This window comes from Mauremys mutica, chromosome 4 (genome assembly GCF_020497125.1).
Source record: "Mauremys mutica isolate MM-2020 ecotype Southern chromosome 4, ASM2049712v1, whole genome shotgun sequence".
Classification (NCBI taxonomy): domain Eukaryota; kingdom Metazoa; phylum Chordata; order Testudines; family Geoemydidae; genus Mauremys; species Mauremys mutica.
The window spans coordinates 150,328,033-150,353,475 of record NC_059075.1 but is presented as its reverse complement, the minus strand read 5'-3'; the positions used below and the strand labels follow the sequence as shown (position 1 = coordinate 150,353,475).

At 57.4% G+C, this 25,443-nt stretch overlaps 2 protein-coding genes across 2 annotated transcripts; one reads left to right on the top strand and one right to left on the bottom strand.

Moving 5' to 3' along the window:
- Nucleotides 1–9,498: 9,498 nt before the first annotated feature.
- LOC123368345 (carbonic anhydrase 4-like) lies at nt 9,499–18,023 on the bottom strand. Its single transcript, XM_045013098.1, has 9 exons — nt 17,769–18,023; nt 13,969–14,076; nt 13,789–13,818; nt 12,967–13,131; nt 12,264–12,412; nt 11,316–11,405; nt 10,996–11,068; nt 10,564–10,727; nt 9,499–10,179 (listed from the first exon to the last, which is right to left on the bottom strand). The coding sequence occupies exons 2-9, from the start codon at nt 14,045–14,047 to the stop codon at nt 9,970–9,972; spliced, it is 960 nt and encodes a 319-aa protein (XP_044869033.1). The 5' UTR covers nt 14,048–14,076; nt 17,769–18,023; the 3' UTR covers nt 9,499–9,969.
- ARMC5 (armadillo repeat containing 5) lies at nt 17,898–25,117 on the top strand. Its single transcript, XM_045012942.1, has 6 exons — nt 17,898–18,219; nt 19,234–19,341; nt 19,813–20,650; nt 20,878–22,478; nt 23,250–23,382; nt 23,635–25,117. Exons 1-6 carry the CDS (start codon nt 17,913–17,915, stop codon nt 24,425–24,427), a joined length of 3,780 nt encoding a protein of 1,259 aa, XP_044868877.1. The 5' UTR covers nt 17,898–17,912; the 3' UTR covers nt 24,428–25,117.
- Nucleotides 25,118–25,443: the final 326 nt, after the last annotated feature.

Below are 25,443 nucleotides of genomic sequence, written 5' to 3'. Positions count from 1 at the left end.
CAACTGACAGTTCGTTGTCAGTAGCTGGCCCGTTGTTCCAGAGTCTTTCAAACACTTCCCAGAATTTACCGTTAGCGAGTCTCACTCTAGAACTGGTCCATGCAATCCCACAAGAATGTGGAAACATCTGCCTGTTTAATCCCATGAATTCCTACCATACTTAACCTTAATTCAGTAAGGTTTGTCCAGGGTATTGCAGTAAATTACTGTCTCGGTCACACCTGGTGTTGTGTATTTGGTTATCATGGTTTTGTTGCTATGGCAACTGAGTTAGATTATTATGGGTTAGCTCAACCGGTTTCAACCGGCTGAGGAACTCTCTGTATATATGTAAATAAAATGGAGGTTTTGGTTAGCTGCCTGCTCTCTGGCCTCAAGTGATTGCTTCCTACACCGGCTGCCCCCAGGATATAACACTGGCGACGAGGGTGGGACTCCGGTGCTGCTCCAGTAACAGAAGGAAGTAGAAGTTAAGGTAAAGAACAAACAAAAAAGCTGCTTGTTGCACTGACTGTGAAAGTGAAACTAAAAATCATGGCTACTCTGACCAGGCCCCTGGAGCCTTTTGATGAGAATACAGAGCAGTGGCATGTGTATACTGAGCGTTTTGAGCTTTTTGGTATTGCAAATGACATTACAGAAGCGAAGAAGGTGCCAATATTCTTAACTGTTGTAGGGGCTAAAACCTACTCTCTGCTACGCAGCTTACTACACCCTGTTAAGCCTGAGACTAAATCTTACAGTGACATTGTGGAAATCCTGGGGTCTCATTTCTCCCCAAAACCACTGGTAATTGCTGAAAGATATAGGTTCCACAAAAGAGACCAAAAGGAAGATGAAACAGTTGTACAATTTGTAGCCATTTTAAAAAAGCTAGCAGAACACTGTGAATTTAAAGAAATGTTACATGATGCCCTGCGTGACAGGTTAGTGTGTGGCCTGTACAGTGAAGCTATACGGAAGCGCCTACTGACAGAGGCTCAGCTTACCTTACAGAAGGCTGTTGATATTGCTGTCTCCATGGAACTGGCTACAAGGGAGGCACAATACATCGGTGCACCCCCTAGGGTGCAAAAAGTGTCACAAGAACCGACCCACAAAACTGTGCAGAGTCAAGAATGTTACCGCTGTGGTAAGCCGGGTCACCAGGCATCAGAATGCTGGTGTAAGGACCTGGTGTGTCGACACTGTGGCAAAAAGGGACACATTGAGTGTGCCTGTAAACAAAAGAAAAAGAGGCCTGTGGTCTGGCCGACAAAAAGAGGAACCCTGCATACCCTAGAGCAGACCCAGGATGATCAAGGTGACACCTCATCGCAAGAGGAAGTGCCACTGCATGTTTTGTCTTTGGCAATGGGCTCACATGAATACTGGGTAACCCCGTTATTGGATGGCAAACGTATACGCATGGAACTGGACACCGGTGCAGCCGTCTCACTGATCTCCGAGACTGTGTATAAAGAAAAGCTACAGCATCTTCCGCTTAAGGCAACAAAAACTGTTCTGAAGACGTATACGGGAGAAGCTGTGCCTATGCTGGGCACTATTGATGTTAAGGTGGAGCTCAATGGACAGGTGGCTAAATTGCCACTGTTTGTGGTGAGAGGTAACTACCCAGCCTTAATGGGTAGGTCTTGGCTTGGGAAGATTCAACTGAACTGGGCAGAAGTGCACCGGTTGACTAAGGAAGAAACCAGTCTAACCCCTATACTAAGGAAACATGCTGCTGTTTTTGGAGATGATTTGGGAAGTATGAAGGGAATCACTGTGACATTGAACATTAAACCTGGCAGTCCACCAAAATATCTGAAAGCCCGAACTGTGCCATATGCCATCAGGCCAAAAGTTGAAGCAGACCTGGAGCGCCTGGTCACCAATGGAGTCCTAATACCAGTTACCCATAGCTCATGGGCCACTCCTATCGTTCCAATCGTGAAGAAAGATGGCTCTCTCCGGATTTGCGGTGATTTTAAAGTCACTGTCAACCCAGTGTTGTGTGCAGAGCAATACCCGCTTCCCCGCATCGATGACCTCTTCGCAGGCCTGGCTGGGGGACAAAAGTTCAGTAAGATTGATCTGAGTCAAGCATATTTACAGATGCACGTCGATGAAAAGTCCCAAGAGCTGTTGACTATTGTGACTCATAAGGGGCTTTATCGATACTGTAGTCTACCCTTCGGAATAACATCTGCTCCCGCCCTGTTCCAGAGGGCTATGGGCCAGATCTTGTGTGGCTTGTCAGGAGTTCAGTGCTATCTGGATGATATCCTGGTCACTGGAAGAAATGAAGAGGATCACTTAAAGAATTTAGAGGCTACCCTACAAAGACTGGAAGAGTATGGCCTACGAGTTCGCAAAGACAAGTGTGAATTCTTCAAGCCCTCTGTTGAATATTTGGGACATATCATTGATTCTGCAGGTCTTCATAAGGCCCCTGCAAAAGTTAAAGCTATTGTGGAGGCTCCCCCACCTCGAAATGTAAGCCAGCTGCGCTCGTTTCTAGGACTCCTGAACTATTATGGAAAGTTCATCTCACAGTTAGCCACACTGCTAAAACCACCTCATGAGCTCCTTGGGCAGAACAAGGCCTGGAAGTGGACTGAAGCCTGTGATGTTGCGTTTAACAAAGCTAAGGATGCATTGCTAAATTCTGAAGTTCTAACGCACTTTGATCCATCCTTACCACTGCAATTGGCCTGCGATGCCTCCCCTTATGGAGTGGGAGCAGTCGTGTCACATATTATGCCTTCAGGAGAAGAGAGACCTATTGCTTTTGCTTCACGCACTCTAAGCAAAGCAGAAACTAACTACGCCCAAATCAAACGTGAGGCATTAGGAATTGTTTTTGGAATTCGGAAGTTTCATCAGTACCTGTTTGGGCGAAAATTTACTCTTCTCACAGACCATCGACCTCTGACATCAATTTTTGGACCTTACACAGGCATTCCCCCATTAGCTGCTAGTCGTATGCAACGTTGGGCATTGTTACTTTCAGCACACACATATGAAATCAAATATCGGAAATCCACTCTACACGGCAATGCAGATGGCCTCTCAAGGTTGCCTTTGCCGGTCAAACACCAAGATAGTGCCCACAAGGAAATCTTCTACTTTGAACAGGTAGAGAATACACCCATCACTGCTACTCAGATAAAGAAGGCAACTCGCGTTGACCCAGTATTGTCCCACGTTATGGACCTGGTGATGCATGGAACATCTCGACAAACCTCTCCGGTCTCATCCGACCTTGTTCCCTACATGTCCAAGCGGACGGAGTTATCGGTCCAATCTGGTTGTTTGTTGTGGGGGAGACGTGTCATTATTCCACCACCACTGAGATCACAGATGTTAGAACAGCTACATTCCGGTCACTGTGGAATAGTGCGCATGAAGGAAATTGCACGAAGCTATTTTTGGTGGCCTGGACTGGACAGCGCTATTGAAGAGAAGGCAAAAGCTTGTATGTCATGTCAGGGTGTGAGGAATGCACCCCAGTGGGCACCCCTACACCCATGGGACTGGCCTGAAAACCCGTGGCAACGTATTCACGTTGACTTTGCTGGCCCCCTTGAAGGAAGCATGTTCTTGGTGGCAATAGATGCCCATTCTAAATGGCCAGAAGTCTCTATAATGCAGTCCACTTCTGCAGAGAGTACTATCCAAAAACTACGAGGACTCTTTAGTCGTTTTGGTCTGCCAGAACAACTTGTGAGCGACAACGGACCGCAGTTCGTTTCTCAGGAGTTTCAAAATTTTATGAAAGCAAATGGGATACACCACATCACGTCAGCACCATATCATCCGTCCACCAACGGATTAGCTGAAAGATTTGTGCAGACAATGAAAAACGCTTTGAAATCAGCAAGGGGACAACACTCCATTCAAAAGCGTCTGGATACCTTTTTACTTTCCTACAGAAACACACCTCATGCTACGACCCACGCATCTCCGGCCTTTCTAATGATGGGACGACAGTTGCGCACTTGCTTTGATCTGCTGAAACCTTCTGAACCCCGACAAATTGTGCAACATCAGCAGCAATATCAAGTCATCAGACGGGCACCCAGAGCAAAAGACCGAACCTTTAGCCTGGGACAGCCAGTTTTGGCTCGGAATTATACTTCCAGAGCTAAATGGGTTCCGGCCACAGTCATCACTCAAACAGGACCAGTTTCCTACACAGTCCGGACTGCAGAGAATCTTACCTGGCGGCGACATGTAGATCAGCTGTTGCCAGGTCATGCCAGTCCTCAGGACCCATCTGCAGTTGAGGGGTCTGACTTCACCTCTTCTGGTGAGGGATTGAATCACGAGTCACCTGTTTCTGACTGTTCTCCTCCATTACTGCCGGCGGCTGAGATACCCCTTTGCCCAGCACGAGCTGATACCACTTCCTCACCTGTTCGTGCTGCGGACCCTGAGCCCCTAGTGCTTTCGGGTGCAATAACACCAGTAGTTTGCCGTAATCCACCTAGAGACAGAAGGCCTCCTCATCGGCTGGATCTTTAGCTAGGGCGAACCCACGGTTATGGGGCAAAATGATCCCCAGGGTTTAGCCGGGAATGGAGGCAGTCTACCCTCCTTCTCTAGTCTAGTGTGTGTTTTATTTAGGGGATGTTCTTATTAGGGGGGGAGGAATATGTTGTGTATTTGGTTGTCATGGTTTTGTTGCTATGGCAACTGAGTTAGATTATTATGGGTTAGCTCAACCGGTTTCAACCGGCTGAGGAGCTCTCTGTATATATGTAAATAAAATGGAGGTTTTGGTTAGCTGCCTGCTCTCTGGCCTCAAGTGATTGCTTCCTACACCGGCTGCCCCAAGGATATAACACCTGGCTTTCTTGCATTTTGCCTCTGCTTCTCTCTCTGTTCTATGTGTTTTCCTTTCACACACACACACGGAGCAGGGCTCATCCCTCCAGCAGGGGGCAGTAGGAGTAACAGAGGGACATACACACGGAGAAGAGCTCATCCCTCCAGCAGGGGGCAGTAGGATGGACGGACGGACACACACACACGGAGCAGGGCTCATCCCTCCAGCAGGGGGCAGGAGGACAGACGGATGGACACAGACACACTGCTCAGCAAAACCCCCTGTAACAGGTTAGGTCACAGGGATACTCTTGGGACTGTAACCTGATGTGCTGAAATTAGCTCTGAGCTCGTTTTCCCTGCCAGCTTGGGACTCCAGAACCCTGCCTTGTTGAGCCAGACATACAGGCCTGCTGCAACACAGACCCAGGTCTGAACCACGCCCCCGAAGCTGCAGACTTTCACGAAAAACTGCTCAGCATGTTGTCTATCTGCAGCACCCAGACACCCAGCTCCCAATGGGATCCAACCCCCAAATAAATCCATTTTACTCTCTATAAAGCTTATACAGGGTAAACTCAGAAAATTGTTTACCCTCTATAACACTGCTAGAGAGATATGCACAGCTGTCCCCTCTCCCCGCCCCGGTATTAATCACTTACTCTGGGTTCATTAATAAACAAAAGTGATTTTATTAAGTATAAAAAGTAGGATTTAAGGCATTTCAAATAATAACAGGCAGAACAAGCTAAGTCAACACGCAAAATAAAGCAAACACACGCAAATATAAGCCTAATACACTAAGAAACTGATTATAGGTAAAATCTCACCCTCAGAGATGTTCCAATAAGCTTCTTTCACAGACTAAAAGCAGCAGAGAATCCTGTGGCACCTTATAGACTAACAGTCGTTTTGCAGCATGAGCTTTCGTGGGTGAATGCCCACTTCGTCGGATGCAAGAGTGGAAATTTCCAGGGGCAGGTAAATATAAGCAAGCAAGAAGCAAGCTAGAGATAATATAAGCAAATATAAGCAAGTTTCTTGCTTGCTTATATTTACCTGCCCCTGGAAATTTCCACTCTTGCATCCGACGAAGTGGGCATTCACCCACGAAAGCTCATGCTGCAAAACGACTGTTAGTCTATAAGGTGCCACAGGATTCTTTGCTGCTTTTACAGAACCAGACTAACACGGCTACCTCTCTGATATTTCACAGACTACACTCCTTCCTAGTCTGGGCCCAATCCTTTCCCCTGGTACAGTCTGTGACGTTATGAGTGTAATATAATATTTCATTGGAAGATGACAGGGCCAGAAAGAGTTAATCAACTCACAGACTGACCTGACCCATGGGTGAACCTTGAGAGAGCTTTGAAATGCAAGTCTGCATTGTTAGAGGTAGAAGGGGAGATGTTTGCTCAGGTCTTGTGATGTCAGCAAACAAGTCTTGTCTATTGCTATAGTTTTAATTCAAAGATCAAAAAGGAATATTAACATTTATGATAATACTTGAGTAAAATAGTGTTATTGTCTATGTGTCTCTTTGAACATTGTGGTAACCTGTATCTGAACTGTTTAATGGATAAATTACTCTGGGCTAATTGCCAGGATGTTTGGGAGAAGGAGTTAAGCCTATTGTTTTCTCAGGCCAAAAGGCTGCTGGAAATGTATAAGAAGCCTGGGACATGATCCTGCTTCATCTCAGATCTGCTTTGGGTTTCAAGAGGGGGTAACCTTAAGCCATAAGGATTGAGATCCCCAGTCAATAACTGGAGCCACCCTGAATATGGAAATTGGACTATAACCTATGGACTATTTCTAAAAGGACTTTTGGCAAGTACAAGCTCATCTCTACTGTGTATCTGAACCTCAGGAATTGAATTCAAGTCTGTCTATATATTGATCTTTTAACCAACACTCTCTCTCTTTTCTTTTTTAATAAATTTTAGCTTAGTTAATAAGAATTGGCTATAGCGTGTATTTTGGGTAAGATCTAAGTTATAATTGGACCTGGGTATGTGGCTGATCCTTTGGGATTGGAAGAACCTTTTCTTTTATATGATGAGATCAGATTTTTAGGAATCATCATCATATCTGACAGGTGTGTCTGGATGGAGGCCTGAGGCTGGGCACTTAAAGGGAACTGCGTAGTTTGGACTTCTGAGTGACCAGTAAGGTACTAGAGAAGCTGTTTTGTGCTGGTTGGTAAATCTAAGTATTGGAATATCCACCAGCGTTTGGGGTTTGTCTGCCCCGTTTGGTTTGCAGTTCACCCTGATTGAGTGACCTCAGCTGGCTCCCACGGGCAGCACTGTCACACCTGTGCAAGCAGATTGCCCAGCTTCTGCACGAGACCTTTGAAGAGATCACTGAGGCCGATTACCGCGATTTGAGAGAACACATCAATGCCCTATTCCGCATCTAGGCATGCACGCAGCCCTAACCCGTCTTTCTGCAACCCTCCTCACCCCAAGAGCCTGCACCGAGCAACTACTTTCCTAAAATAAAAGCCACGTACTGGGAACCTCCTCTGCTGTTTGTTCTTCCCCAAACACTGTCCGCTGCATCTGGCTACCTTGCTCCTGGCTTGAAAACAGCTCCAGCCACAGGCTCTGGGTGCTCTACGTGCCTTGCCAGTGTGGGCACCTCAGGAGTTAGGGCGCCCGGGGCTGATTTAATGTGCTCTAACTGCCAGTGTAGCCAAGGCCTAAGGAGCTAGTTCTCAGCTTCTAGCCCCAAGCTGCTTTAGCCAACAGACCCACGAGCGCTCTCTGGCTTTGCCCTGGGTCACACTGAGCTCACAGGGCACTGCTTGTTGTCCCATTTCAGGGCAAATGCACCTGTATTTCCCCCATATGGTCCGGCAAGGGCTCCCATTCGAGGCTCCCAGCTCCTGGATACACACCTGTGTCTTGCTTCATCCTGGGTGTTTCCAGGTTGTACAATTCCCTGCCTACACTGTGAATTCACCAGCAGGCCAGACTGCCTCTGCAGGTCTGCGTTGCCTTCCCCTCAGAGGCTATAACCAGCGTCAGTGCCCACAGGTGAGTCACCACCCAGCAGGCACATTTATTCTTAAGGTGAAAGCGTTACAGAGAAAATGTATTGAGAACAACACAGGAACCTACATGCGTGCTAATAAGCTACCCAGAGATGACCCAAACCCCAACCAGGACTCAGGAAGGCACATCAAGGGGTTTGTCTGTGGTCACAAGTTCATAACAGCTGTTAGCTCAGAACAAGAACCCCCGGAATCTGAGTCCCTCCTTTTATCCAGCTCAGAGCTCAGATCTTCTCCTCCTGTAGCAGAAGATCAGCCGACAATGGGTTTCTCCTCTGGAGGTGAGACGTTGCCTTCCCATCCTCTGAAGTATCTCCGAGGGATCCCACTCAACTGACAGTTCATTGTCAGTAGCTGGCCCGTTGTTCCAGAGTCTTTCAAACACTTCCCAGAATTTACCGTTAGCGAGTCTCACTCTAGAACTGGTCCATGCAATCCCACAAGAATGTGGAAACATCTGCCTGTTTAATCCCATGAATTCCTACCATACTTAACCTTAATTCAGTAAGGTTTGTCCAGGGTATTGCAGTAAATTACTGTCTCGGTCACACCTGGCTTTCTTGCATTTTGCCTCCGCTTCTCTCTCTGTTCTATGTGTTTTCCTTTCACACACACACGGAGCAGGGGTCATCCCTCCAGCAGGGGGCAGTAGGATGGACGGATGGACACACACACACGGAGCAGGGCTCATCCCTCCAGCAGGGGGCAGGAGGACAGACGGATGGACACAGACACACTGCTCAGCAAAACCCCCTGTAACAGGTTAGGTCACAGGGATACCCTTGGGACTGTAACCTGATGTGCTGAAATTAGCTCTGAGCTCGTTTTCCCTGCCAGCTTGGGACTCCAGAACCCTGCCTTGTTGAGCCAGACATACAGGCCTGCTGCAACACAGACCCAGGTCTGAACCACGCCCCCGAAGCTGCAGACTTTCACGAAAAACTGCTCAGCATGTTGTCTATCTGCAGCACCCAGACACCCAGCTCCCAATGGGATCCAACCCCCAAATAAATCCATTTTACTCTCTATAAAGCTTATACAGGGTAAACTCAGAAAATTGTTTACCCTCTATAACACTGCTAGAGAGATATGCACAGCTGTCCCCTCTCCCCGCCCCGGTATTAATCACTTACTCTGGGTTCATTAATAAACAAAAGTGATTTTATTAAGTATAAAAAGTAGGATTTAAGGCATTTCAAGTAATAACAGGCAGAACAAGGTAAGTCAACACGCAAAATAAAGCAAACACACGCAAATATAAGCCTAATACGCTAAGAAACTGATTATAGGTAAAATCTCACCCTCAGAGATGTTCCAATAAGCTTCTTTCACAGACTAGACTCCTTCCTAGTCTGGGCCCAATCCTTTCCCCTGGTATAGTCCTTGTTAGTTCCAGGGAAAACAGGAGCTTTCTCATGACTGGCAGCCCTAGGTGGGAAGCAGGAATGTTCTCATGACTGGCCTGCTTTGTCCTGTTCCACCCGCTTTTATAGCTTTGGCACAAGCAGGAAACTTTTGTCTCTCTGGGTCCCCACCCCTCCTTCTAAATGGAAAAGTACCAGATTTAACATGGATTCCAGTATTATGGCCCACACTTTGCATAATTACAATAGGACCTCAGAGTTATACTTCATACAAGAATGATCCATGCATACAAATAGGAGGAATATATTCAGTAGGTTATAACCCTTGTAATGATATCTTACAAAAGACCTTGTGCATAAAGCATATTCCAGTTACACCATATTTACATTTATGAGCATTCTTTTATAAAGCATATGGAGTGCAATGTCACCCCCCCCCCCGGTGCCCACTCAGTCCAAACTCCTGGCAGTGGGGGGCTTGCGATCCATTCCTCCTGAGCAATATTAGCTGATGGGTACGTTCCCTCCCAGTCTCCAAGAGGACTGTGATCCCTGCTGTCTCCAGGACTGTGGAGCAAAACCTATCCCTATGTTATAGATGGGGAAACTGAGGCCCAGAGCGGTGATGGCTCTTGATGATGGTCACTAAGTCTGTGGAACAGAACCCAGGAGACCTGGCTCCCAGCACTTCCCCTGCCTAAGTCCAGCCTCTAGGTGTCTGTTTCTGTCCCCTTATAGATGCCAGGTGATTGCTGCGATACTGATGAGTAGAGGGATCAAGGCTGCAGGCCGCGGAGTGGAAGAGGAGCTGGGGGCGACTCGGAGGGCCACCGAGGCCTCCACTTGGCGATCCCCAAGGCTCTGCAGAGGCCGGTAGTTGTTCTGCAGCCGGGGCCCAGAATCTGAGTCTGTGGAGTTGAGGATGGAGGGGAACGCAGTCACCTGTGGGGAGGGAGTCTGATTAGTGGGGGAGGGGCAAATTGAGGGGGGAGGCAAACTTGGGGTGTCCTACTGAGTGGAGAGGAGGACACCCCATCAATGGAGAGAACTGAGAAGGTTCTGATGGGGATCACTTTGGAGCAGAGACAGGGGGTATGAACAGCAGAGGGGAGGGGAGCTGGAAAAAGGACCCAGGAGTCCTGACTCCCAGCCGCTGCTGCTCTCACCCGCCAGAGCCCACTCCCCTCCCAGAGCTGGGGAGAGAACCCAGGAGTCCTGACTCCCAGCCGCTGCTGCTCTCACCCACCAGGGCCCACTCCCCTTCCAGAGCTGGGGAGAGAACCCAGGAGTCCCTTCCCTCCACCCTACACGCACACTCGCACTCACCACGTCAGGAGGCACCAGGATGGGGTCGGGGAAGACAGTCCAGACCACGACTTCGTCACAGTTGGGGGTGGTGAGGGAACCCTGGTAGCGGTAATAGCGGGCTAGGTCCACCGAGCCCAGGAGCTCCCGCAGGGAGAAGGAGCCTTCCAGATCCGTATCCTCCCCTGGAGGGGCAGAGGGAGAGTGAGGGCCCAGCTGGGGATAGAACCCAGGAGTCCTAGCTCCCAACCCCCCTGCTCTAACCCACTAGATCCCACTCTCCTGCCAGCTTAGGGACAGAACCCAGTAGTCCGGACTCCTCGCCCCCATCCCCCTCCTCGCATCCATTGTTCTCTCTCGCCCCCTGGTGGCACAGAGCTGTACTGTCCCCAGCCCCAATGCTAGGCCAGCTGTAATCCACCTCTCCCACGCCCCAGTTCAGGGGATACTCACCCTTCAGAGCCACCTTCTTCAGGTGCTGGGTGAAGGAATCCCAGGAGGGGGAGGGGCGTGCGTGGGCTGTTGCCTGAGGGACAAGATCACATGAGTGCAGCAAATAGGGAAACTGAGGCGTGGGGAGGGCTGGGAGTCCTAGTGTGACTCAGAGTAAGACTCCAGCCCCTCCTCGAATCATTAGATACCACTTCCCACCCAGAGAACCCAGGAGTCCTGCTGCCCAGCCCCCGCTGTTCTAACTTATTAAACCCTGCTGCCTGTTCAGAGCTGGGGATAGAACCCAGGCGTCCGGGCTCATCGCCCCCGCACTGCCTCACCTGGAGGAAGAAGGCCAGCACAGCAATTCCCTCAGGATCCTTCAGGGCATCAGTGGTGCTCAGGTTGTTCTTGGTATGAACAATGTGGAGCTAAAGCGGGAGAGAGAGAAAAATTGGAGAGTGCCCCCTATGGAGCCCCCGGCTGCTCCCTGCAGCACAGCGCCTCCTACTGATCCCCCATCCACCCCCTGCAGCACAGCGCCTCCTGCTGAGCCCCCACCCACCCCCTGCAGCACAGCGCCCGCTGCTTAGCCCCCGCCCACCCCAGGGGTGGCTCTAGCCATTTTGCTGCCCCAAGCACGGCAGCACGCAGCGGGGGGCTGTGCTGCAGGGGGGTCCACGGAAGCCGCCTGCGGCCCTCCCGGTGACCGGCAGAGCACCCCCCGCGGCGTGCAGCCCCAAGCACGCGCTTGGCGTGCTGGGGCCTGGAGCTGCCCCTGGCCCACCCCCTGCAGCACAGTGCCCCCTGCTCAGCACCCACCCACCCCCTGCAGCACAGCACCCCCACTAATCCCCTGCCCACCACCTCCTGCACAGCACCCCCTGCTGAGCCTTCACCCAGCCCCTGCAGCACAGGCCCCCCGCTGAGCCCCTACCCACCCCCTTCAGCACAGCGCCCCCTACTGATCCCCCCGCCCACCCCCTGCAGCACAGTGCCCCCTGCTCAGCACCCACCCACCCCCTGCAGCACAGCACCCCCACTAATCCCCTGCCCACCACCTCCTGCACAGCACCCCCTGCTGAGCCTTCACCCAGCCCCTGCAGCACAGGCCCCCCGCTGAGCCCCTACCCACCCCCTTCAGCACAGCGCCCCCTACTGATCCCCCCGCCCACCCCCTGCAGCACAGCGCACCCTGCTAAGCCCCACCGCCCACTCCAGACCTCACAGCTCCCTCTAGTTCTGCACTGGGGCATTGGGGCCAGCGCTGCACCCCCTGCCTCTCTCACCTCCATGGAGAACCCTTTGTGATTGATGAAATGCTCCGAGCCAGGCCGGGCTGCCCCCTGGCCCCAGTGCAGGTGGAAGGATTTGGCTGTGTAGGTAGCTGGGAGCCCCTGGGCGCTGAGATGGAGCCCATCCGCTAAATGCACGTACACTGTGATGAGGGAGAGAGACCAACACAGGGAATGGGACCCAGGCGTCCGGAGTGACAGCTCTGAGCACTCACCCCTGGGGGAGAGACCAGGGTGGGGAATGGGACCCACCAGGGCTGTAACATGGGCGGGGTGAGCGGGGCTGCCAGCCAGGTGTGCCCCACTGTTTGAAAACTGTCGCCTCCTGCCAGGAGCTGGCGGATCAGAAGCTGGTGGGAGCCGCCTGCCCGCTTGGGCCCCTGGCTCTCGGAGCTGTGGGAGCCGGGGTGCTGGCTGGCTGCCCTCCCTGCCCTGTGCACTGAGCCAGGCCACCTTTGCACAGCCAGGTGCTCCCCAGGCAGGGCGAGGGCCCAGCTCCTATCCCCTTCTGTGCTAAATGGAAGGCAAAATTGGGGGGGGGCACAGGACCCTGCCTGCCCCCGCCCCACGTGTCGCCTCTGGGGGCACAAATATCATTGCTCACCACAGGTGCTAAAGTGCCTAGTTCTGGCTCTGGGACCCAGGGATCCGGCACAGCAACGCAGGGTGCTCGCTTTAGGGGTCACTCTGTACCTACCTGTCTTCCCCGTGTTTTCCATGGAGATAAGCTTCCCGGCATCCCCATAACCAGCGAGGGACACAGCCCCCAGGTGGGGATTGTGCACAGCCGCAGGGGTGACAATGTTGATCGGGGACTGCCTGGTGCCGCTACAGTGCCCCAGAGCCGCCCATGTCTCTGGACCTGCCAAGAGGGGAGGAGCCAACAGGGAGGGGGAAGGGCCAGAGAAGGAAATGGGGGAGGAGTCAGAATGTTCATCAGCTGCTGTCACCCACCCCAGAGGTGGCTGCATGATGCAAAATTTAGTCGAGGAGGATTCCTGGGTTCTGTCCCTGATTCTGGCAGGGGAGTGGGCTCTGGTGGGATAAAGTGGGGGAACTGGGAGTCAGGACTCCTGAGTCCTTGCTGCAGCTAGGGCCGGGGAATGCTGTCGAGTGCAGGGGTCGGCAACCTTTCAGAAGTGGTGTGCCTAGTCTTCATTTATTCACTCTGATTTAAGGTTTCACGTGCCAGTCATACATTTTTACGTTTTTAGAAGGTCTCTTTCTGTAAGTCTATAATATATAACTAAACTATTGTTGTATGTAAAGTCAATAAGGTTTTTAAAATGTTTAAGAACTTTCATTTAAAAATAAATTAAAATGCAGAGCCCCCCGGACTGGTGGCCAGGACCCAGGGCTGGGAGTGAGGATTCCTTGGTTCTATCCCTGGCTCTGGAATGCTGACCCTGCCCTTCTCTGTGCCTCAGTTTCCCACCCATCCAAATGTGCGAGAACTCCCGCACTGGGTGAGGTCAGAGGGTGGATGTCTGTGTCACAGGGGATGGATGGTTTCTCTTACCGCATTTTGGGTCTTCATAGCACCAGGTATCTGCAGGAGAGAAAGAGAGGTGGGGGAGGGGGTCAGAGCCGGGAGGTGGCCAATAAATAACCACATCCTGCTGCCCCCTCCCCTGGGCTTGGCCCCTGCAGGGAGGGTCACTTTAGAGCAGGATCGGGGCGGGATGGGGAACAGCGTTACCTGCCGTATCTGTACTGGTGTCGCCGGCTCCCAGCAGCGTCCCCAGGACAATGAAGTGCTGGACCCAGGTGGGATTCATGTCTCCCGATGTCACCTGCTGAGAGCAACCTGGAGGAAGGATTGGAGAGACTGGATTGAACTCCCCTGTCCTGAGCCAGCCAGGCCCCACTCTGGGGCCAGATCGGAGCCTGTGCCCTAGAGGGGATGAGCCCATGCCCCATTTTCCACCCCTAGGGCCAGCAGTGCCCCTGGGGGGGGAACTGGCCCCCAGTGCCCTATTTTCCACCCCCGGCCAATGACGCCTCTAGAGGGGATGGGCCCATGCCCCATTTCCCACCCCTGGAGCTGGCGCCCCTACGGATGCTCGGCAGCGAGCAGCTCTCACCTGCTCTGTGTCTGGTGGGGGAAGGTCACACTGCAGGGGAGAAGGGCTCCTCGCAGCTCCTTATATACACGGGGTCACACCCCAGCTCAGCCCAGCCCAGCCCAGCCCAGCCCGGCCCAGCACGGCTGGGGGTGGAATTACAGGGAAGGGATGAGTTACATCCACGGGGTGGGGCAGGGACAGAGGGAGGTGGGGGAGGGAGGGAGAGAGAAAACCAGGGAGCAGAAAGAGAAAGGAGGGAAGGCAAGAGGGGGACGGTGGGAAACGGGAGAAAGGGGCACCAATCTGGACATGTCTCCCTTACGGCGGCAGCCCCCGGTGGCAGGGGGCCCTCCCGGGAGGCCATGGGCACCCCCTGTGGTGGGAATGCTGGCCCCAGATGCCCACATCGACTCTCGCTCTCCTTGGAAGGGATGTGCGGGGGAGATGGCGCAAGGAGGAAGTGACACAGAGCGGCCCAGCGTGGGGCAGAGCATGTACCCCGCTGCTGGAAGTGGGGTGAGCGGATGTCCCTGAACCACTGCCCGGTGTTGCCCACCTAGAGCTGGGGAGGGAACCCAGGAGTCCCCCCTGCTCTAACCCACTAGATCCCACTCCCCTGTCAGAGCTGAGGACAGAACCCAGGTGTCCTGGAGCTCAGCCCCCATCCCTACATTTTTTGACTAGATTTTTGCCACCCTCAGTTATTGGCACTCAGAGGATAGAGAGCACCCCCTATTGAGCCCTTCCCACCCCACTCCCTGCACCACAGCACCTCCTAGGGATGCACTGGGGCTTTGGGGTCAGACTGATGACAATGGAGGAGCGCCCTCTATTGAGCCCCTACTCTGCTCCCCGCAGCACAGTGCCCCCTAGTGCCGCTCTGGGGCATTGGGCCAGCCCCCTCTATTGAACAGCTAGGTGTGTTCATAGCCCCCGAGGAGGTTCGGCAGCTGGCATAGGAGCAAGGAGAAGATGCTGATGTCATCTCCCATGACCCCATGATACCCTGATCTGTTTCCCCATCTGCTGAAACTCAAGCTGGGCGGATGGAGCAACCATGCTTCCTGGGTTTACAGCTTCTCATTCCCAACACAACTGGCTGGGACTGACTCACAACAGTGTCAGGCTGGTGTCGTTCACACACCCTGCTCGACAGGTGGGGAATACCCACAGGTCTCCCGGAGCCAGAGGACTTCCTTGTGCCCCCCAGCTGGGGCTAGAACCCAGGAGTCCTCACTCAGAACCTCCCATCTCACCTACTAGACCCCACTCCCCTCCCAGAGCCAGGGAGAGAACCAGGTGTCCTGGTCCCAGGACAGGGTGCAAGAAGGGTCAAAGTTGGTCTCTATCCTGCACCCCTGCCCCGACTGGTTCTCTAGCCTGGAGATGTGGCGTCGCTGGGACTCTCTGAAAACAGGGCAGGAGGATGAGGCCAGATCATTCTGGTGACACACCACGGCCCCAACCAAGGGTTTTAAATTTGCAAGGTTGGCTGCTTCCCCACCGTGACCTGCACTGACCATGACAGTCATGAATGGGGGGCAGGGTCTAGTGGGTTAGTGTAGTGAGTGGGATGGGGGAGGGCTGGGAGTCAGGACTCCTGGGTTCACCTCAGAGCTCTGAGAGGGGAGGGGGGGTCCAATGAGTTAAACCAGGGGAGTCTGGACTCAGGGCCAGTTTTTTGCGGGGGGCTCAGGTCTCAAAGGCATGTGGGGACAGGGGACTCTCTCTCTTTGTCTGTAGCATCCACAAGTCTGACTGGGAACCAGTTTGGATAACTGGGCCAGCTTGTGGGAACTGGTCTGTGCTGTACCCAGAGGGAAGTGTCTTCCTCTCCTAGCTGGGAGCCTATAAACAGGCAGCTGCTGACAGTGTAAACTTTGCTGCGCTTCACCCCAACAGCTGATCTCCCCACAGGCCTGGGGGTGGTGCAGAGAGAGGTCATGTTGTCCTTGCTTATAACCTCTGTCTCTCTCCAGGGGCCCAGCGCCCCTGAGGGGTTAGCGCCCTGCACAGCTATGTCGGGGAGAAGAGATAATAGGGATGGGGTCTCGCGGTTTGGAGGGGGCACGGGAGCCAGGACTCCTGGGTTCTATCCTTGGTTCTGGCAGGGGAGAGGGGTCTATTGGGCACCTGCAGGCAGGGCCGGCTCCAGAGCCCAGCAGGGCAAGCACCTGCCTGGGGCGGCCCTTTCCCGGGGGGGCGGCAGGCTGGGCCGGCGGACCTGCCGCAGTCATGCCTGCGGGAGGTCCACCGGAGCCCCGGGAGCAGCGGACCTGCCGCAGGCATGACTGCGGAGGGGACGCTCGGCCGGCGGCTCCAGTGGACCTCCCGCAGGCATGACTGCGGACGGTTCGCTGGTCCCGCGGCTCGGCTCGACCTCCCGCAGGCATGCCTGCGGCAGCTCAACCGGAGCCGCCGGACCAGCGAACCGCCCACAGCTGCGGGAGGTCCAGCCGAGCCGCGCGACCAGCGGACCCTCCGCAGTCATGCCCGCGGGAGGTCCGCTGCTCCCGCGGCTCGGGGGCGCCTCCCGGGCATCACTGCTTGGGGCGGCCAAATTTGTAGAGCCGCCCCTGCCTGCAGGGGGTTAGGCAGATGACACTTACAATCCCTTCTAACCCTATGAGTCTATGATCATATCCTGGGGCAGTGGGTTCACGTCTTCTCTGTGGTTCCTCCCAACTCCCTGATGCAATGCTAGGTGAACTGGTGCCAAACAGGAACCTAGGGTGCAGCTGCCCCCACCAACCTGTAGGCCCCACACCCAGTGTGTGTGGTGCTGATGCCTAGGTGGGCTTTCAGCCCTGCCTAAGGTAAGTTTGCTCCCCACTGCAGTCGGGCATCTTCTCCTGGTGTTGCATGTGGGGAAGTGAGGCATCAACAGGGGAAGTGAGTCAGCCAATGACAGAACCCAAGAGTCCTGGCTCCCATGACCCCTCGAACCCACTCCCCTGCCCGTAGGGTGACCAGACAGCAAATGTGAAAAATCGGGACAGGGGGTGGGGGGTAATAGGAGCCTATATAAGAAAAAGACCCCAAAATCAGGACTGTCCCTATAAAATTAGGATATCTGGTCACCCTACCTGCCAGAGCCGGGGACAGGACCCAGGAGTGCTGGTTCCTGGATTAAAGTTAGCATCATGCAGCCAGCTCTGGGGTGGGAGGCAGCAGGTGTTTAACATTATGAACCCGCCCACCGGTTCTCGGTGGCTCCTCCCCCTCTCTATTGACACCTCCCCACTCGCCAGCGCCAGGTAGATGGCAGACAGCCCCCGCACCCACTCCCCCAGCTGAGGTGAGAATTGCTCCCTGCCCCCCCCCTCAACTGTGCTATGCCTTCTGGGAGCTGTAGTCCTTCCCTTTGGCTCCACTGGGGAGCAGAACTACAGCCCCCACAATGCATCGCGCTCGCCCCGCGCCGGCGCCGCACCTCATGGGAGTTGTAGTTCCTCTGGCCTCCTTTAGCCCGGTCCCTGGGGGGCCCGAACTACAACTCCCACAATGCCCCCGGGCCGGGCCCTGTTCAAGGGCGGGGGCCTTCCCTCGTTGCTCTTGGCCTTGGGCCTCTCCCGCGATGGCCGCCGCAGCCGGGGGGAGTTGCCCCGCCGAGTCGCTGGGCTACTGCCTGGCCCAGCTGCGGGGCGGGGCCGAGCCCGGGCTGGGCCGGGCCCTGCTGGCCCTGCGGACCCGGCACATCAAGCAGCCCGGCGGGATCGAGCGGTTCCGGGCCCGCGGGGGGCTGGGGCCCCTGCTGGGGCTCCTGGCTGGGGCCCTCCGGCCCCGCCGCACCCTCGACCTGGCCCTCAGCATCCTGGGCAACTGCTGCACCGAGGGGGGGAGCCGGGCCCAGGTGCGGGAGCTGGGGGGGATCCCCTCGCTGGGTGAGTGACGCGGCGGGGAATCCCCGACGCGAAATGGTACGGTCCGGACCCCCTGCCAGGCCTGGGGGTACAGCCTGGGTGTCCGCCCCCCCCCCCGAGCCAGAGTGGTACAGTCCAGGGTTACCCTGTTCCTGCCAGGCCTGGGGATGCAGCCTGGGTCCCCCCGCCCCCCCAGCCAGAGTGGCACAGTCCAGGGTTACCCTGCTCTGGGTCTCCCCGAGCCAGAGTGGTACAGTCCAGGGTTGCCCTGCTCCTGCCAGGCCTGGGGGTGCAGCCTGGGTCCCCCCCCCCCGAGTCAAAATGGTATTGTCTGTGGTCCCCTTGAGATGTAGTGGTATGGTCTGGGGTTACCCTGCAATGCCCAGGCCTCTGGAGCCGGGCCAAAGTGGCACAGTCTGTGTTCTCCTTGCACCTGTTAGCCTGGAGGTGCAGCTTAAATCCCACCGAGCTGAAATGGTCCTGTCCAGCGTGCCCCCCCCCAACCAAAGTGGCATGTTTCAGGATTCTCTGCACCTGCCAGGCTGGAGTTGAGTGGTGTTCCCTGCCGAGCCCCCATGGCACAGTCCAGGGTTGCCTGGCACCTGCCTGCCCTGGGAGGTAGCATCTGGGGCCCCTGTACTCCCCCATTGTGGAATTTGGGCTCCCCCATTCGTGCCGCAATAGTGCTGTGCTTTGATTTCTCCCTTCCCTGGGTATGGTGTGGCTCGGTGTTCCCCCTATGCATGCATGGGTCCCCATTGGTGGTATGGTCCTGTGCCCCCTCCATCTCTCCTTGGGGTGTCTCATGTCTGCCTACTCCTCCCCAGAAGCGGCTACATCTCAGCACTGGATGAGAGATCCCTGGATAACCAGCCCCTGTGTTCCACCCCAGAGGTGGCTGCATCTCAGCACTGGATGAGAGATCCCTGGATAACCAGCCCCTGTGACCCACCCCAGAGGTGGCTGCATCTCAGTTCTGTGCGAGGGATAATGCACTCACCATGGTTCACAGATGCTTTCTCTCTCTCTCCCCAGTGAAGATCTTGAAATCCCTTGGAGTCGAAAGTATCCACAACCGGACAGCACGGGCCCTGGGCAACCTGGCCATTGATGTAGAGAACCTGCAGGCTATCCATGATGCCGGTGAGTAGGGTCATGCCCCCCTGCCAGCCTGCGAAAGGAGGATGGGGGAAGACTAGGAATTGGGATTCTTGCCCCATAGTGGGGAGCCCCTCTGATCCTCTAGCCGAAGGGTAGTACTGAGGCTCACCCCATACTGGGCATCCCCTGCTGCCCTGGGCTGGGATAATGGGAATCATTCAATACAGGGAGCTCCCCTCTGCTTGTTTTCTTGGGGGTAATATTGGGGCTCATCCCCATACCGGAGAGTGCCCTGCTGACCTGGGGGATAATGGGGTTCACTCCTGTATTGGGGAGCCCAATCTCTGATCCCTTATGAGGGTAATACTGGGGTTCACCCCATACTGGAGAGGAGCCATGTTGGGGTTCACCTCCATACTGGGGAGTCCCGTGCTGACCTGGGAGGGGGTGATTGGGGTTCATGCTGTGGATTTGGGGCTCACTAACTCCCTTTCTCCCTCTGACCCCTCCCAGGCGCGGTGCCACCCCTGGTGCAAGTCCTTGCCAGCTCCCAGGACAGCGAGTGCCTACAGAGCATCATTCGGGCCCTGCGCAACCTGGGCGCTACCCCAGTGCACCGCCTGGCGCTGGCCCAGCAGGGTGCAGTGCGGGTCATCTCCGAGCGCCTGGCTGCCAGCCCCGATGACCCCGCCCTGGCTGCTGCGGCCGCCCGGGCCCTGCTAGAGCTCACCAAGGGCTGCAGCCGGGACTGCGCCGAGCAGCTGAGCCTGGGGGGCGGGGTGGCGCCCCTGGTGGCGTTAGCCGGGCACAGCAAGCGGGCGGTGCGGGAGGCGGCCATCTCGGCGCTGTCCAATCTCTGCCTGCAGGGCATGCTGCGGCCGGCGGTGGGCAACGCCGGGGGCGTGGCAGTGCTGGTGGGGGAGATCCAGCGCCGGCGCGGAGCGGGAGCTGCCGGCGCCATCCTGCAGCCCCTGGTCAGGGCGCTCTGCCTGCTTTGCCGGGAGGCGATGAACCGCAGCCGGGTGCGGGAGGCCGGTGGGCTGGAGCTGCTGCTGGCACTGCTGCAGGATGGGCGCCAGCGAGGCTGCCACGCCCGCGTAGTCATGGCCTTCGTGGCCTTCTTCTACGACCAGGAGGCGCTGGAGGTTCTGCAGGCCGGCGGGCTGGTGGCCCTGCTGGTGGAGCGGCTGGTGGCCCAGGGCCAGTGGGCTGCGCGCTGCGAGGAGGCGGCCAAGGAAGAGGAGGGAGAAAGCGAGGACGAGCGGGACGCTGCCTCCTTTGACTTCCCTGCTGAGGGGCGACGGGAAAGCGGGGCACCAGAAGGGGAGTCACCCAGTTTCCAGAGACTCAGGTGAGCATCTCTCCCGGTGCGCTTGGGGCTTGCTTGAGGGGTTCTCTCCACTCCCTAGTGCTCCCTGTCGGCCCCAGGGCTCCCCTGGTTTCCCCGCCCCCTGCTTGCTCCAGTGCTCCTGGCTCACTAGCTCGTCTCCTTTCCCTGTTCCCGCTTGCTTGCTGTAGGCTTCCTTGGTTCCCCTTTCCTCCCTGCACCTGGCTCTCACTCCTTCCCTCTTGCCGCAGGTCCTGGCTGCTCTCCGAGGGTTACATTGCCAGTCCTGGCGACCTCTCCCCGCAGTGGTCCCCTGACGGCTCCCTCAGCCCCACCCTCGAGCTGCAGGACGACACACCGGGACCTGGCCGGCTGCCTGCGGGGCTCAGCTCGCCCACCCGCTTAGCTCCTCCGTTGCTGGATCCGGCTGCCAGGGTGCAGTGCTTGGCACCAGTGGCAGAGCTGGACTCAACCGTGGCTGATGGGAGCCATGTGGCAGACGCGCCAGGTGCTGAGGCACCAGCCTTGGCACGTTTGGCTACAGCCAGAGCTGACAGGCACCATCCAGCAGCGTTACTGCCAGGCGGGGCACCACGTTTGGCTGCCAGGCCACGTATGGCATTGCCAAATCCAGTCAGGACGGGCGAGCACAGCGTAGCCCCCGTGGTGCTGCTGGCTACACCAAAGTCCACTGGGACCAAGAAAGATCATCTGGCACAGATTGCACCGGATGCTGCCGGCAGCGCCCAGGACCTGCAGGTTCAGTTGCCGCTGTCGGCGACCCCGAAAGAGGAGCTCTCGCCAAACTTCGCTCTGACTGACCTGCAGAATTCAGCACGGTTCCCGGCTGCAGCAGCCACCGAAGACTTGTGTCCAGGCATGCTGGTTCCAGCTGGGCCTGGCTGGCACGTCACGGCACCATCAGACAAGCCAGGCCCAGCGCTGGCACCACCAATTCCCACCGGGACCAGCTGGTCTGATCGGGCACCGAGCCCTGTTCCCGAGCATCTGAATCCAGTGTCACCAATTCCCACCGGGGCCAGCCAGTCCGATCTGGCACCGAGCCCCGTTCCTGAGCATCCAATGTCACCAATTCCCACCAGGGCCAGCCCGTCTGATCCGGCACTGAGCCAGTCCGATCCGGCACCGAGCCCCGTTCCTGAGCATCCAATGTCACCAATTCCCACCAGGGCCAGCCCATCTGATCCAGCACCGAGCCCGTCTGATCTGGCACCGAGCCCCGTTTTTGAGCATCCAATGTCACCAATTCCCATGGGGACCAGCCGGTCCGATCCGGCACCAAGCCCAATTCCCAAGGATCTGCGTCTGGTTTCTCCGATTCCTACCGGGACTGAGCAGCGCCTCCTTGCCAATGACTTCCTGGAGCCCCAGCCCGCTGCTTTCTCCTCGCGACGCCGCAGCAAATCACGTCCCCATCCGGACGCGGCCCCCTGCACGCCGGCTCCGTTCCATCCCCTGGGCGAGATCCTGGCCCCACAGTTCTTGCTGTGGGGTGGGGAAGAGGAGCTGTCGGCCCCCGAGGCACCGGCCCTGCTGCTGCTCTCCCGGTTCTCCCAGGCCGAAGACCCCAGCCGCAGCCTGGTGACTGGCCCGGTGCTGCAGGGGCTGCTGGCCTATGTCACCGGAGCCCCGGCCCCGCTACCCCGCTGCCTGCGGCTGCTGCACCGGCTCACGTGCAACCCCATCTGCCTGGAGGCGTTCGTGCGCTGCCACGCCCCCTCCCTGCTGCGGGCCTGGCTGGTGCTGGGCGTGCCCCCAGAGGAGGCCGCCGCCGTGGGACATGAGACCCCCAGAAGCCCAGGCAGCGGGTACCGGCGGTTCAAGGAGTTGGGTGAGTCCCAGGGCATGGGGATCCCCCTGCTAAGCCCCAGGGGTAGGTGAGCGCCCCAGTCTCGGGCTGTGGGGGTCACCCTGCTGCATTACGGGGCTCCCAGCATCCCAGTGTGAGAGCACTTTGTCCCCAGAGTACTGGGGTCCTCTCTCTGGTAGCCCTAACCCGGTGACACCACACACACTCTCTCTGAGGGAATTGGGGTTTGCCGTAGGTCAGGGATTGGCAACCTTTGGCACGCGGCCTGTCAGGGAAAGCCTCTGGCGGGCCAGGCCGGTTTGTTTACTTGCAGCGTCTGCAGGTGCGGCCGATCGCGGCTCCCACTGGCCGCGGTTCGCTGTGCCAGGCCGATGGGGGTGACGGGAAGCCGCGGGCAGCACATCCATCGGCCCGTGCCGCTTCCCGCCGCCTCCATTGGCCTGGCACGGTGAACCGCGGCCAGTGGAAGCCGGCCCACCCCGCCAGCGGCTTTCCCTGACAGGCCACGTGCTGAAGGTTGCCAATCCCTGCTCTAGGTTAATGGGGTCTCCTGCTCCCCAACTCAGGGTGAGCCTTGTCCTTCCACTGTCGGGTTCACAGTGCCCCAGCGTGGCATTAGGGGGAGCTGTGTGGCAGGGCGTGGGGCTCGGCAGGGGATGCTGTGCCACAGGAGCTGTGTCATGCCCCGGGGCGATGGGGTGGGGGGGGCTCATGCTGCAGGGGCAGAGGCAGGGGGATGGGGGCTCTGTGGTGGGGGAGGGGCCAGGCTCTGACATGCTGCCCCCTTCCCAGGTGAGACCCTGCTGTGCAATCTGTGCGTCCAGGCTGAGTCGGCCTTCGGGGCGGGCGTCCTCACCCACATGCTGCTTTCGGGTGCGGAGGCCGACCAAGTGGCCTGTGCCATGGCCCTGCCCCTCATCTGCAGGTGGGTGGTGCTGGGGGGGGGGAGGGGTGAGTGGTGGGTGGGCACTGGTGTGTCTGGATGTGGTTGGGGGGGGGGGACTGGTTTGAGGGGGGGCAGGCTGGGCCCAGCTGTTGGAAGGAGGTGGTGGGAATGGAGGTTATGGGGCTGATTCAGGGAGGTCCTGGGCCCATCTGGTGAGGGGGAGGGAAGGGGGAGGCTGGGGGCCGATCTGGGGACTGATCCATTTCCCCCCCCTCTCACCCCCTCCCCCAGGAAGAAGTCCCTCTGCCGGAGGCTGCTCCTGGAGCACTCTGGCCTGCGCCTCCTGCTGGCTGCCTTGACACGTGGCGCTGACCTGCCCTTCACCTTCTACGCCGTGGACTCGCTCTCCCTGCTGCTGGGTGCTGCCGCCCCCCTCCCTGCCCCGCCAGCCCCCAAGCGCTCCCGGCTAGCAGCCTCCCCGCCGTGCCCCTACGAGCAGCTGGTGAAGGCGGGCGGGGCGGACCTGCAGTTCCGGTTGGACTCGGGCACCCCGGTGCCGGCCTCGCGCCAGGCCGCGTGCGCTGGCTCTGACGTCCTGCGGGCCATGCTGGCGGGCGGGTTTGCTGAGGCACGCCAGGCCCTGGTGCCCATCCGTGGGGTGGCGCCTGCCCCCTTCCTGGTGCTGACCCACTTCCTGCATGGCTGCCGGGGCGAGCCATGCCAGGCCCTGGGGGGCCCGTTCCCACCCGGCGAGGGGGAGCTGGCGGAGCAGACGCTGGCGGTGGCCGAGCAGTTCCTGCTGCCCGAGCTGCAGGAGCTGGTGGAGGAGGCGTTGTGCCGGCAGTACCTGCGCCCGGGCGCCAGCCTGGACCAGCTGTACCGGCTTGGGGAGCGGCTGGGCCGGGGGCAGCTGCTGCGGCGCTGTGCCCGCTACGTCCTGCTGGGGGCGGCAGAGGAGCCCACCAGCCGAGCGGCCGCGCTGGCGCGGATCCTCCGAGTCACCGGAGACCCCAAGGGACTGGCCCAGGAGCTGCTGGAGGTTGCCATGGAGACGCCATGGGGAGTGGGCACTGATGGGACCTAGGCTGGGGGCTGGCTGAGGGCACTGTCTGTACCCCTCTGGGTGTGGGGGGGTTGGGAACAGAGGAGTTTGGAGGTCAGAGAGCTGTGGGGAGCTGGATGTTTAGGATAGTGGCGGGGACTGAGGGGGAGAAATGGGGTAATGGCAAGGTAAGGAATGGGGATATGGGACCCCAGCGGTGAGAGGAATCAGGGCAATGGGGACGAGCCACTGACCCCCAGGAAAGTTTGAAATCCCTTCTCTGTTGGGTGAGTCATTTCCCTCCCCTGGACATGGCACAGGGTGGGAGCCTCCCTGCAACCTCCCCTGAGGAAGGGATTGTGGCATATTGGGAGGGTGCCCCTACTTTTGCGGCACGAGGCACCACAATTCCCCCACCTGAGGCCACGGAGAGCAGTTTGGGGGGGGCTTGACTGGAGGGGGCTCAGTCGCTGATCTGCAGGGTACCCCTTGGTCACTGGGGCAGGGCATTGTGTGTGCTTTGTCTGCACAGGGAGATGCCCCCGTCTTGTTTCCTAGGTCCCAGGTAGGGCAGCTGCGGGGGGTGCTCAGCGGTTTCCCCCCCATGCTGCGGGGAGCAGTGACCGGTGGCCGGGGACGCTGCTTTCTGCTGGCGAGGGGCTGGGTGTGTACGACTGGAATGTATTGAATAAGCTCCTGTACGTGGAGAAATACAGGCTGGGCTTCACCACGCGCATGTGTCTGTGTCTTCATTCTGCTGGAGAACCCAGGAGTCCTGGCTCCCAGCCCCCCTACTGTCTGCCCCCCCCCCCAGGTGGGGCTCGTCTCCCATCTTGGCTCCTGAGTGGGGTGGGGCGGGGGCAGCAGCAGCATGTGATCTGCCCCCCCGGGGGGGGGCGGCTGAGCTGAGCCTGTCAGAGCTGGCTGGGGGTGGGGAGGAGATGGTGGGTTGGGGGGGAACCAGGCTGTGGGCTCCCCCACTTGGTGCTGGCTGCCCTTCCCGCTGGGCCCCCCCTTCCCTTCTCCCCTCCACAGGAAACGCCTGCTGCTCAACTGCT